The following is a 14,058-nucleotide window of genomic DNA, read 5'->3' on the forward strand; positions in this document are numbered from 1 at the left end:
TACTGTCCTGGGCCGTGGTCACTCATGTTTGGCCCTGGCATAAACTATCTTTTATTGCCCTTGAGGTGGAGCTCTGTTTTTTGCATCAACAGTCGCCAAAGGTGACCTTTAACACCTGGTCTACCTCTCAAACCCTGGAATTATGGGTAGGCACCACCATGTCCAGTTCTGGTATCCAGGATCTTCATGGAGTGCAAACATGGACAAAGAGCTGTCTGAGATTTCCTACCACAAGGACAGATGCATTGCTGGGTACACACAGGGTGGGAGATGCAGTGGTTTTGGTTCTGCACTTCCGATCCATAGCAATGTACTCAGCTCTGTGCTGAGTCAGCCACAGGCTACCTTCCCTAACTTGGTTTCCCTGGAAATAAGCTGAAAGCACTAAGTAGGATTATTGGGTTGGGGCTGTGGCTCAGCGAGTAAAGTGCCTGCTGTGTGACCATGAGGGCTAATTCCATCCCAGCACCCACGTTAAATAAAGCTGGGCATGGCAGTGCACCTGTAATCCCAGCCCAGAGGCAGGAGGATCCCTGGGACTGGCTACCCAGCCCATCTAGACTAATTAGCAAGCTTTAGATTTAATAAAGAACCTTATATCAAAAAAGAAGGGAGATGTAGCACATTTCCGTCCACCATTGGAGGACATCTAGGCTGGTTCCCTTTCCCTGCTGTTGTAAATAGAGCTCAAGGAAACCATGGGCTTGCACTGCTCAGGTCTGCTGTCTTTGGGGTACACTGCTCAAAAACACTGTAATGACATCTAATACCTCATATATTGGTTTTAGTTAAGAAGTTAGGGGAAAAAAATCTAAGGTGGTAGAGCATGATTCGAGGAAGATACCTGCCATCAACCCCTGGCCTCCTCAAGCACCCACATAGCCATATGCTCACACACAGGGAGAAAACGGAAAAAAATTCTTAAATTGACCATCCAACACATAACATGCATAAAAAAGAATCTATCAATTAATGATTAATTATTAAATTTAACAACAATTATTAAAATGTTATAGCCATGAGTGGAGACTTATCTAAATGATCAATCTTCACATTGTTAAATTCTTAAAGTTAAGATCAACCATTTTAACAGACGCACCACTTTAGAGATTTAGGGTTTTCGTCTGTCTATGACAGATGGGCACGTCAGCCATCTCTCGTGGCTTTTCCTTCTCCTTTACAGTTTCCTTCCATCATCTCCCTGTCCAGGAGGACAGAAAACAGGCTAGGTTGTGCCGAGGTAGACGACATTCCCAACACCAGGCTTTGTACAGATCTCTCTCCCTTTCCCCATACTCCATGAGGTCTCGTGGAGCCCTATATTCACCTTAGAGTGTGAAATTACAGGCAGGCGCCACCACACCCAGTTTTTGAGGTGCTGGGGATCGAGCTCCGGGCTTCACGTATGCTGAGTCAGCAGTTTACCAATTGCAATTGCGCTACATCCCAGCCCCAAATGAGCCCTCTCTTGAGGGTACCTATAACTGGAACTCAAGCCCTACATTTGAATCTTGAGAATATGATATCATGCCAAGGTGGGCCTTATCTACAGCTCCCCAAAAGAGACAGTTAACTGTATTTGGAGCTTAATGGTTCCTTCAGTCAAAGGGAGTTTTTATTTTTTTTGGTTTTTCGTTTTTATTCAGTTGCATGAGCTCCGTACATAAATATTTTGATTTAGTAAATTTGATGGATGTTGAAAACTCAAAAGTTTAAACCAGTGCCACAAACAGTTTCAAAAGCCATCCAGGCTTGAGGGGTGTTCCCCTCTCCCCAGTCAGCCTCTTGGCGATTGCACATAATGCGTTATTAGACTGTAGCTATGCCTTTATTTTATGTATCGGATATGGCCATTCTGTGATACAATGACGAAATTTAATAATTATGGCAGAGATCACATGACCCTTGAGGACTTAAATATTCCATATCATTTTTAAAAGAAACATGTGGAACCCTGCTCTTGTGTGTTTCATACCTGCTTGCACAGTCATGCTATTATTTCTGATTCTGATGGAAACTCCAGCAATATGGTCATTAGTGACCAAAACACACCCTAGCTGGACCCTCTACAGTCACCTTCACCTCAGAACCCTTCTAAAGCTCCGGATTTACCAGCCAAGTTGCTTTTTCCTAAGTTATACTGCCACCTACTGGTAGACATGTGAAATCACCGATGGATGAACAACTCTTGCTAATTCCCCAAATTAGACTCTTGCTTATGGACTTTGTACTAAGGGGCCTCACTTTGGTTAATGAAAAAGACTAAAGTGATTAAACCATAAGTTTTCTAAGTTTTTTTCTCTAGAAAGACTCAATTGTAGCATTCACAGACCGTGAGGTACCCGTTCCAAGGTGCTCTGATAAAGATGGTTGGCTGTCTTTAAGATTGAAGTAAAACAGCCGGGCGTTGGTGGCAGATGCCTTTAATCCCAGCACTCAGGAGGCAGAGGCAGGTGGATCTCTGCCTGGTCTACAAGAGCTAGTTCTAGGACAGCCTCCAAAGCCACTGAGAAACCCTGGCTCGGAAAAAAAAAAGAGAGAGAGAGAGAGAGATTGAAGTAAAATGTTATTGAAGACATACATGATTTCAGATTCTTTCTCTGTCTCAAGCTAATGAAAGGAAAGAATGTTTAGAGGGAGAGATGCTGACCAAAGGGGACCGTGCACACGCTAGCAATAAGAAGGATGAGGCAGAGATGAAAATATTGGTTTTCAACCTGGTCTACCGATTACAATGCTCTATGATGTACAGACCCCATTCCTTAGAGGTCCTCATATAAGGGTCTGAGTTGAGGCCTGGAAATCTGTTTTCTTCAAGTTCTCCAAATGATTTTAATGAGGGCAAGGCCGAGTCCTTATTCCCCAGCAGTGTGTCTCAGATGATGGAATATATGCCAACCATCACGGTTCCCTGTTCTTAACCTGCAGAGTGCAATTCACTCGCTCTGTGATGAGTAGTAGATCCCTACTAAGATTCTTATGCAAATTAAGTAATGCTGAAATGTAAAGTAGGTGTGTGTCACCTGGGAGTTCACTGAACATGATGATCTGAAGGGTCCAGTCTCAGAAACTCAGTATCTCTCCATTTCTAATAAGTCCTCCAAGTAATTAATTCATCATTTCTCTCTTTTTTCTTCTTTCTGTTCCTTTTCCTCCCTCCTCTCTCTCCTCCTCTCCCGTGTGTGTGTGTGTGTGTGTGTGTGTGTGTGTGTGTGTGTGTGTGGTAGTCTTGCACTATATTCAGGCTGGCCTGGAACTCATGGCAATCTTCCCACCTTGGCCTCCTTAGTGCTGGGACTTCAGTCCTAAGTCACAATGCCCAGCTATCCCAAGTAATTTCAAAATTCAGAATGGGGAACCAGGTACACAGTGTCATTTTTTCTGAGTCATGTTTTGAAAAGCAGCATCACTGTTTGTTGATTTGACATGCTATGGCAATCAAATGAAAGCATTTTCTTCTTCTTCCAGTGTGAGAACGAATTCTTCCAAGAGTTAATGGCTGGAAGGAAGAGTAGTTTCATTATATTCCTGACTTCCTAGGTTGCTCAGTAGCCCTGCTCATTGTGGGGTCTGCTGAAGTCACTTGGCACCCAGATACCAAGTGGGCTGCTTAAAACGGGAGAGATGGCTTTATCACGTGTGACTTGGGAAGGATGGCTGGAAGCCTGAGCCCAGCTGAAACTGTCACCAGCACATGAACTCACCAGTGTGGCAGTCTTTGTTGATAGACTCACAGAGAGTTCCAGGATACTATAAATGAAGTGGCCATTCTCTCAGGGACTCATTTTAGAAACTATAACAATGTCACTTCTGCTACAGTATATTAGGTCAAAGCAGTGGCAGTCTCGTATGACCCCCTGGAGACTCCCATATGCTGCCCTCCAGGGCCCCACACTCAACAGGCTACACTTTGGAGTTAACACTCTGATGTTGTTGCTCGAAATTCTTCATGATTTTTTAACAAAGGCCTTACATTCCTCTTTGGCGCTTGGTCCCACACACATAGCCCCTTCTTGTCTTAGACTGTATCTTTCAATGGGGGAAATATTAACAATGCTTGTAGTCAAGGCAGGTATGGTGATGCATATCTGCAATCTAAGCACACTGGAAGTGTGGCATGGAGGAAGTGAACCAAAGACCAGGTTTGGCTACAAAAGGAGACCCTATGTCAAGAAGTACTCCCTCATATGCTTGTCTTTTTAAATTACAATGTGGCATGCGTTTGTAAGCTGGGGAACAACTTTCAGGAATTCATTCTCTACCTCTATGATGTGAGTATCAAGAATGGAACTCAGGCCATCATTCTCAACAGTGAGGGCCTTTGCCATTTCTCTATCCCCAAATCATCTATCTGTAATCAGTCAGAGGCCACCTGCCAGAGATCTTACTCCTCACTATATCTTTATGGTCAATGCAGAAATTATGGTCAGTTATGAAATTGAGATTAGACTAGATTTTGTCATTCTTTAGGATTAATAAACATGGTGGAAATCTCCTACCCTATCATACCAGGTCCCTGCCAGCCCCCTATACATGGTCACCTTTGGGCTTACTCACTTGGTTTGGCCACTTTGACATTGATCTGTGCTTATCCAAGGTCAACATGAATGTCTGTATAGTTGCTCAATGAGAAAGGCGATGTCTTTGCATTGTCTCTATAGATGCAGACAGCATCAGGGTCTCAGCAAACCCAGATTTGTGTTTGAAGAATCTACAAAACCATTTGATGGTATTTAAAGAGTGTAGTGACATCTAGTCTAGTCCATGAGCTCCTTGAGACCTGAAGTCACAATAGGTCTTTTCAGATCATCAGTTATTTGCACTACTTTATGTGCTCAGGGGAGAGCCAATAACAGGTGGTATGGCAACAATAATAACCAAAAATTACAAAAAATCCCTTCTTTTTAGCAAAATGTTGTATTACTTCTCTCATTGCCGTGACAATATACCTGACAAAAAGTAACTTAAGGAGGGGAGGGAGGGAGGAAAGGAAGGAAGGAAGGAAGGAAGGAAGGAAGGAAGGATGGGTTTATTTGTGCACACAGTTGAGGGTATGGTCCCTCATAGCAGGAAGGTAAGAAGGCTATTCACATTACATCCACAGCTAGGAAACAGAGAGAGATGAAGCCTGATGGTCCAGGTGCTTTCTCCTATGTACTCATTCTGGGACCCAGCTGGCAGAATGGTAGTTGCCCACATTCACTGGTTGTCAGTTAAACCTCTGGAAAATGCACTCAGAGACATGCATGTGCCTCCTAGGTGATTCAGAATCCTGTCAAGTTGACAATGGGAGATTATTGTCACAAATGTAGATGCAACTGATACAGAATGAAGTTAGGAAAATGGTACTCGCACAGGGTGTGCAATGATTGTTGAAACTGTTGGGAGAGGTGAATGTTCAACAGATATGCTCATCCAGCATTCTGGATACATGTCAGAGAAGGAAGCCTCATTCTGAAGAAATAACAGGAGTTAGCAGAGAGTACCACAAGGAAACAGCAGCCATGCTAGTGGCAGAAAGTGAAATACATGTCAATCAGGATGATGTCACCAAACAGATGAAGGCAAAGGAGGGATTGGTTGATCTGCGGCTCTTAGCAGGATCTAAACTCCCACAGTGTCATCAATTGGTGTAGCTCTTTTCTCTCATTTTTTGGAGAGGGTGGTGATGACTAGTATGCAGGCACACCCATCAGTCAGTTATCTAGAGAGTGGAACGGGGATGTGGGACGAATCATTTGTGTCTGCCCAGCATCTGTAAAGCACTGGGTTCGATCCCCAGCCCTGCATAAAAGCAATCATGGTGGCGTGTTGGGAGACAAATCTCAGGGCTTAGCATGAGATCCTAGGCAATGCTTGAAAGGCCACATTGTTAACCTTTACACAGCAGCTCCTTAGAACCTCAGCTCAAGAAAAGAAACAACTTGACCCAGTCCTCCACCCACAGGCTCAGTCACCTAGGCAACCCTCCCTGGACCTCTTACTCATAAACTCTTTACCCTGCCAGACATCCTATTTGTGGCTTCCTAATATCCTGCCTATACCAACACCTGGTGCACAAACAACCCATTCTGCCCCTCCCCATATCCTGACTATATAAGATAGCCTGAGAAAAGTAAAGTTTGTCACTTGATCAGAATCCTGTCTTGTGGTCGTTCTTTCTGCGTCTCTTGTCCCCATTCCCTATCCCTGACTCTCTTGCCCCAGGTTGATGTCCTGCAGGTCAGGACAGTGGAACATAGCTGTGATCGCAGCACCTCAGAGGTGGAGGCAGGAGGATCCAAAGTTTAAGGTCATCCTTAGCTACAAAGAAAGATTGAGCCCAGACTGGGCTACAGGAGACCCTGTCTTAAGTAAAAAAGGAAAGGAAGGAAGGAAAAAGAAAAGAAATCTAGAGACTGGCTCTTAAATCTCTGGTCTATGTTGACAGAAACTGGCATCAGAAATTAGCAACTAAAAAGGACTTGAGACTGTAGGGAATTCTTTGGGCACTATGGTAGAGGACATGTGTTCCCTGAGAAATGTCATGGTACTACCTGGAGAAATTAATATGTAATCCTTCAACTCAGAAGAATACAAAGGCCAGCAGAATATCTAAGGTATCAGAGCAAAGATGGCCAGCTACTTTGATGGAAGGAACTCAGGAGTGGTTGTTCATAGGTTAGAATGGACCAGCATCCCCAGAGTTCTTCAGAGGAAAGACTGTTTGCTACGTGGTAGATGCGACAACTGAAGGATGTGACTGCTGAAAATGCTGCCTGCAGACCACTCTCAGCCATCAGCCTCCACAAGCTAAAGAGAGCAGATGACTAGCTTAAGTGAAGTATGAAGTCTGGCTCACACACCGACTTTTAAACTCTGTGTGGGTCTAGCTGAGGTCCTTGTCGGGAATGCAACACACTTCTCTTGTCCAGTCTCACTGTTTTTCTTTCCTTGCCCCAGATGCCCACACCAGCATTCCCTTGTAGACATCTTGTATGGTTATTTCAACTTTCCAAAAAATCCAACAGTGCCTGTGAATCAAATAGGACCAATGACATCCGTAGGTCAGCCCAAGGAAGCTCTGCATGGACAGATGCTTAAAATGCTACTAGACTCCTTGCAGCTGGGGAAGGAATAAACAAGAGCTGGAATAAACAAGAGCTGGAATAAAATCACCCTTGGGCAAGGGGACTTCCAGTAACAAGAGAATGATGGCACATCGGAGAGAGTGGCTGCTGGCATTTTGAAGAATTTCAATACTTCCTAAGAAGGAAAAGGCATGTATAAAGAGCACCCAGCGCCCAGCTCACAACAGTGTCAGCCAAAGCCATTTCTGCCCTTTTTGTCCCCGATAACCTTGGGCACCAACCAGGGGTGAGTAGGAAGACAAGTTAGCAGATCAAGGGCATCCTGGAACAGAATCTAAAAAGATAGCAAGTGTTCCCTTCTTGCAAACGCTATAATTATAATTTCCTTTCGTGTGGTATACGGTCCCCAGTGTCCCAGTTGCCAGGCATTATAAAACCTATCAAAGAATGGGCCCCAGGGGTCTCAGGTGATGACGCTTTGAAGTTTTTTCCTGGCTGGCATTATTTATTATATGCATTCTGAGAGACACACTAGGCTCTGAACTGCCTCTAGAGAGGAGCCCCTAGTCAGAGACAGCAGCGGTGGAGCAGGGGCAGGTAAGTGTGCGATCTAGTAGGCGCAGAGGTAGAGAAGCTCCCTTCTGGCTTTTAGGCTAGGGCCTAGTCTGGAGTCCTTCCTTCTGGAAGTCCCCAAGTACAACTCCTCTCCTGGTACCGCCCCCGCTTGCCCAGCTCAATCCTGCAGCCTGTTCCTGCAAAGCCTGCCCTCAGACCCGCCAGCTCCGGTCCGTGGTACCCACTCTGCTCCTCCCCATTCTCCTTTCTTGCAACCCTCGCTCGTCCCGCGCCTCTCTCCAGGTCCCACGCTCTCCAGCAGAAGCTCTAGCCCCGCATGACAGGCCTCGCCACTGAAACCTGGCTCCGCCCTCCGGGTTCCGCTCTTTTCTCCTGGCCACGCCCTCTCTGGACCCTCTTTCCGACTCTGACTCTCTCTTAGTGTCACTTTTCGCCCCACTTGCCCGGTCACGCCCCCCAAAGCTGGCCCCACCCCCTCTCTGGGCCCGGTTCTTCTTACCTGACCACGCCTCCTCTCGCTACCACGTCCCACCTCTCTGTCCAGACCAGGTCCTCTCCTGCGGCCGCATCACGCCCTGCTTGTTTGTTCACGCCCCTAAGACCTGGCTCCGCCCCTTCATGGACGCCTTCTCTTCGACACCACGCCCCCTCCTCGCCACGTCCCGCCCCTGTCCCCTTCTCACCAGGCCCCGCTCGCTACTGCTCTGCTCCTCTCCCCAGCTCCCGCGCCTGCTCTCTGGGCTGCTGCACCCCGCCCCACCAGCTGGGCCTCGCCCCAAAGTCTGGACCCCGCCCTTGTCTCCTGATCCCTCCCCTCTCGCCTCCGCGCTCCGCCCTGCTCTCCAGGCCCCGCCCTCCTGGCCCCGCCCTCCTGGCCCCGCCTCCTCCTGGGACCCAGCAAGCGAGCCGCGGTGGGCATCATGGGGACGGCCTCGTCGCTGGTGAGTCCCGCTGGCGGGGAGGTGATCGAGGACACGTACGGGGCGGGCGGCGGCGAGGCCTGCGAGATCCCGGTGGAGGTGAAGCCCAAGGCCCGCCTGCTGCGCAGCTCGTTCCGCAGGGGAGCGGGAGCCGGGCCCGGGTCGCTGCCTCGCGCGGCGGGCGGCGGCGGGCTGCTGGGAGCCAGCTTCAAGTCCACCGGCTCGTCCGTGCCAGAGCTGGAGTACGCGGCAGCCGAGTTCGAGCGGCTCAAGAAGGAGTATGAGATCTTCCGGGTCAGCAAGAACCAGGAGTTGCTGTCCATGGGTCGCCGAGAGGCCAAGCTGGACACCGAGAACAAGCGGCTGCGGGCGGAGCTGCAGGTAACGCGGGACAGAGCTCATCGTGAGCGGGAAGCGCTGGGGAAACTGAGACCCCAGTGTGTCGCTCAGCCGCTTGGTGGCACCACCATCCTGCCCCGGCTGCATAACCAAGTTGTTTTCCAAGTTGGACAGAAGCTGCTCCTCGTTTACAGGGATCATTATTTGAGTCTAAACTAATTTTCTTATCTGCAGCTCTCCCCCTTTCAGTTTCCGGTCCATTCATTTAGACACCTTGAATCAATCAACCCAAGTCCTGAAGCCACAAATGCCACACTGTGGTGAAACTTCTCACAACTCCTCCCAGTTTAACATATCTCCAAGATGGAGCTCTTGGCTCCGTTTCTTTTTGACGTCCTGCAGATCTGGGTTTTAATGATATGATAGGAATTTTTCTGGAAACCTCCTGATTTCACCGTCTTTAACTGCTGTGGCTGAAACTTTCCTTGAGAGTACTCAAATTCCCTTAGTCCACTTGGTTAAAGGACTCAAAGTTATTTTAGTGCTTTTGTAGGCCTTCGAAAAGAAAGGCTTTAATTCATTCAGATAGCAAAATTTCTCAGAGCAAAAAGTCTGTACTTGATGCCATGGGCTCAGAACCTCTCTGTTGGTCATTTGTTTATTCCTTTCTTTTCTGTGGGAGAGATCTCTGACAGCCCAAGAGCTCCAGGGCCTATCGAAGTAGGAGTTAAATAAACAGCACAGACTTATTTATATAAAAGAAGGCTCCTTCCTTCTAGTCAGGCATCATTTCCATCAGGTTTTATGAAGCCCTTCATCATCTGGTATGCCATTAGCGTATTATCTGGGAAGATGTTCCTACAAGCAGCTCCTGCTGCCCTCACTTTCTACTGGCTGCCAGTGCACTTGCTGGTATAAAGTGGACCTGTCTCATTTCCCATCTGAGTTCATGTGTGTGCACCACTGCCCACTGAGAACCATCTGAGATGGCAGGTAGAAAGGGGCAGAGTAGAAAAACCAGTGCTGAAAATGGAGGTTTCTGGTCCTTCTGGTCCCGCAGCCGATTGAGTATCCCCAAAGAAACACACACACACACACACACACACACACACACACACACACACACTATATTAATTCTAAAACTGTTGGCCAGTGACTAGTGCTTCCTTCTGGCTATCTCTCTCTTAATTATTATCCCATAACTACTAATCTATGTATTTCTACATGGCCTTATCTTACCAGAGAACATCTGGCGCATCCTATCTTCCTGGTCTCTATGTGGCGTCTCTCTGGAGGCTTCACTCTGTCTTCCTCTCCCCAGCCTTCTCCTGGTCTGGTCTACCCACCTGGCTATTGGCCAATCAGTGTTTTATTCATCAACCAATAAGAGAAACATATACACAGAAGGACATCCCCCATCACAGTGCAGACAGGGCTGACAGGCACATAGTCACAGATCACTGGTCAGCAATCCCAATTCTTTGTATAACCTGTTGTTCTTTTCTTAGCTGCATAATCTTGAGAAAACTCTCCCACACTTATTTCATTCAGCCATGTTGGCATTTACTGGAGGTCCACCATGGATCCAGACCGAATGGCTCAGGGGATAGTAAAATGATTAATATACAATGACAAGGAGCATGGACACTTTCATGGTTAATTGTTCTTCAAGCTAAGCCTTACAAATTGCATTTCTTATTCTCTTAGAAAACCTGAAGCATAGAAAAATTTGGGAGCTGGTGCAGAATTTCAAAGGAAAATTGTTAATTTCCATTGAAAGCTTATTGCTGAGGGAACTAGAAGAACGAGAAGGGGAGGAGAGGAGAAGGGAGGAGGACATGAGAAAGCAGGAAGATATAGTCAGGGGAAGAATAGAGGAGAGCAAGAAAAGAGATACCATAATAGAGGGAGCCATTATAGGTTTCAAGAGAATTCTGGCACTAGGGAAATGTCCAGAGATCTACAAGGATAACCCCAACTAACAATCTAAGCAATAGTGGAGAGACTACCTTAAATGCCTTTCTCCAATAATGAGATTGATGACTACCTTATATACCATCTTAGAGCCTTCATCCAGTAGCTGATGGAAGCAGAAGCAGACACAGCTAAACACTGAGCTGAACTTGGGAATCCAGTTGCAGAGAGGGAGGAGTGATGAGCAAAGGGGTCAAGACCAGGATGGAGAAACCCACAGAAACAGCTAACCTGAACAAAGGGAAGGTCATGGTCCCCAGACTGATAGCTGGGAAACCAGCATGGAACTGATCCAGACCCCTGAAATGAGGATGCCAGTCTGGAGGTCTGGGCAATCTATGGGGCCTCTGTAGTGGGTCAATATTTATCTTTAGTACATGAATGGACTTTGGGAGTCCACTCTACATAGAGGGATACTCTCTCAGCCTAGACACACAGGGGAGGGCCTAGGCCCTGCTCCAAATGATATGACAGACTTTGAAGATTCCCCCATGGAAGGCCTTACCCTCCCTGGGGAGCAAAAAGAGGCTGGGATAGGGGATGGGGGGAGCAGAGGAGGGGAGGGAGAGGGAACTGGAATTGACGTGTAAAAGAAGCTTGTTTCTAATTTAAAATTGGTCTAATTACAATTATAAAAAATAAAAATAAATTTAAAAAGAATCAAAAATTATGTTAAAAATGAAAAATAAAGAAAAACTATTTGCAAACAGAATACAGGTGTAAAAAAAGAAAACTTATGGCTGAAAAACCTGCTTGCTAGGATTCAAACATGCTTGTATTGTTTCAGTTTTGCATGGATAAAATGACAACATAGACATGCTTGATAACTGATAAAACAGTGAGCAGAGGATTAAAAATCCTAACCTGTGTGATGTACATGTCAGAATTTAAAGTGTGGAGGAAAGACTGTTTTTGTTAGAGATAACAGGTGAGTTGTTCCAGGCTCTTCAGAAGACATATCAGAAGATACTTCGGGAAAAAGAGGGTGCATTGGAAGCAAAATACCAAGCCATGGAGAGAGCAGTTACGTTTGAACACGACAGAGACAGAGTTAAAAGGCAATTCAAGGTAAATTCCTTCTATTTCTACCCCCGCTCCAAGTGTCACAGATTAAAAACTACTTTTAAAAGGATCATTTGAGCCCAGTATTGGTGGTACATGCCTTTAATTTCAGCACTCAGGAAGCAGAGGAAGGTGAATCTCTGTGAGCTCGAGGCCAGCCTGGTTTACAGAGCAAGTTCCAGGACAGACTCCAAAGCCACAGAGAAACCCTGTCTTGAAAAACACAACAGCAACAAAAAGTTTATTTGAGCCAGGTGTGGCGTCCTGTGCCTTTAATCACAGTATTCAGGAGGCAGCGACAGACAGATATCTGTGAGCTCAAGGCCAGCCTCGTCTACATAAGATCTTGTCTTGAAAAACATAACAGAAAAAAAGTTCATCAGAAATCATGATGAATTAAGTAGCATGAAGGTCATGTGAGCTAGAGAAAGAAGTATTTCATGTTTTCAGTTAGGTATTGTTTATTTGACAAATGTGAAAGTGAACATTCTAGTGAGATATTGAAGGATGAAAGATGTTTTTAATTTTTATTTATTTATGTGTGTGTGTGTGTGTGTGTGTGTAGGCACACACGAATAAAGTGCCTGTGGAGGTTAGAGTTGTATGATCCCTTGGAGCTGGAGTCACAGGTCACTGTGAGCTGCCCAACATGAATGCTAGGAATGAATTTCAGGTGTTCTGCAAGAGCAGTAAGTACTCTTAGCCACTGTACCATCTCTCCAACCTCCAAGAGTGAGATGAAGTGTCTGGGAATGTTTGGGGATATTCCATTCTGTGTTTGGTATGAGGGAAACAATTTGTTACATGTCAGGCAAGACACACACCCATGCTGCTAGATTTCCAATGGGTTCAACTGTGCAACAATAAGATAAAGGTCCGGCTGGAGACGCCATCTCAAAGGCGTCTGAGATTCAAATGAATATTGACTTTATGAATAAATGATTTTCCCCCTGGAAAGTTAGTGGCACAACACTGTGATTATGAAAAAAAGTCTCAACATTAAATTCTACATTTTCACAGATTTTTAGGGAGACCAAAGAAAATGAAATTCAGGACTTACTGAGGGCCAAGCGAGAGCTGGAGAGCAAACTTCAGAGGCTGCAGGCTCAGGGTATCCAAGTTTTTGACCCTGGGGAGTCTGACTCGGATGACAACTGCACGGATGTCACAGGTGAACGCACTTCATGCTCATGTTCCCCTTTCTGCAGAGCTGTAGTGATGCTCAGAACCAACTGCTGGGTCCCTTTTACCGTCCGAAAGCAGGGTCAGAGCTTGCACTGCTCTTACAAGTAGAAGAGACCTTCCAGTGCCTCTCTTGGCTCTTAGGATCTCCTGTCCTTGAAGGGCACAGTGTTTCCGGCTAGGCTTTCTCTTGTCATCATACTCTACCAACCTAAGTCCATGGTGTGCATGTGCACTCTCTCTCCACCCCGCCCGAGGTACCCACTGCAGGTCACAACTACCTTTTCCCCCAAAGGAAAAAAGAAAGGACAGTGTGTGAGTTTCTTTCTTGTGGCTGTGACAAAATGCCTGGCAACAAACTACATAAGGAGAAGGTCTTGTTTCTGCTCACAGTTTGAGGGCTGCAATTCATCACTGCAAGGATGTCGCAGCAACAAGAGTGTGAGGCAGCTGACCTGTTGCATTCACAGTTAGGAAGCACAGAGTGGTGGATGCTGCACTCTGCTTGCTTTTTCCTCTCTACAAAGTTAGGGACCCCCAGCCAGTAGGCATGGTGCAGCCCACATTTAGGATAGGTCTTGCCACCTCATTTAACCTAGTCTAGACGATTTCTCTCAGACATGCACAGAGGTTCATCTATTTAGTGATTCTAAATCCTGTCAATTTAGCAATCAGGATTAACCACACAGGTCTGTGACATGGCTCCAGGGTGTGGAGGTGCTGATGACCTGAGTTCTGTCCTGGGATCCCACACGGTTGCAGGAGATAACTGACTCCTGAAGTTGTCCTCTGACCACCACATGTGTGCAATGGTATGTGCATCCCTGCAGGCAGGCGCATACGCGCATACGCACACACACGTGCACCCACACACAAATAAATTTGAAAAACTATTTTTAATAAATAGCATCACTGGTAGGCACTTTGCTTTTTCT

The 14,058-nt window shown here is 46.3% G+C and overlaps 1 protein-coding gene and 1 long non-coding RNA gene across 5 annotated transcripts in view; one reads left to right on the plus strand and one right to left on the minus strand.

The window, feature by feature from the left end:
- LOC113833589 overlaps positions 1-8,274 on the minus strand; it is a 59,526-nt gene extending 51,252 nt beyond the window's left edge. The window contains exon 1 of the long non-coding RNA XR_003485159.2: positions 8,146-8,274. This is a non-coding gene — a long non-coding RNA (uncharacterized LOC113833589). The remainder of the gene's footprint in view (positions 1-8,145) is intronic.
- Positions 8,275-8,514: 240 nt separating this feature from the next.
- Positions 8,515-14,058, plus strand: part of Nphp3 (nephrocystin 3) — a 43,169-nt gene continuing 37,625 nt past the window's right edge. For 2 of the 4 annotated variants that reach the window (XR_003485117.2, XM_035443909.1), the window contains exons 1-3: positions 8,516-8,947; positions 11,822-11,947; positions 12,962-13,112. Coding sequence is in view for 3 of the 4 variants with exons in the window: in XM_035443909.1 (XP_035299800.1) it covers positions 8,567-8,947; positions 11,822-11,947; positions 12,962-13,112 (658 nt within the window). In the remaining variant the exon portion in view is untranslated. Of the gene's footprint in view, positions 8,948-11,821; positions 11,948-12,961; positions 13,113-14,058 lie in introns of all 4 variants that reach the window. The other 2 variants (XM_027414345.2, XM_027414344.2) reach the window with 2 other exon arrangements.

Source organism: Cricetulus griseus, chromosome 4 (genome assembly GCF_003668045.3).
Source record: "Cricetulus griseus strain 17A/GY chromosome 4, alternate assembly CriGri-PICRH-1.0, whole genome shotgun sequence".
NCBI classification, from domain to species: domain Eukaryota; kingdom Metazoa; phylum Chordata; class Mammalia; order Rodentia; family Cricetidae; genus Cricetulus; species Cricetulus griseus.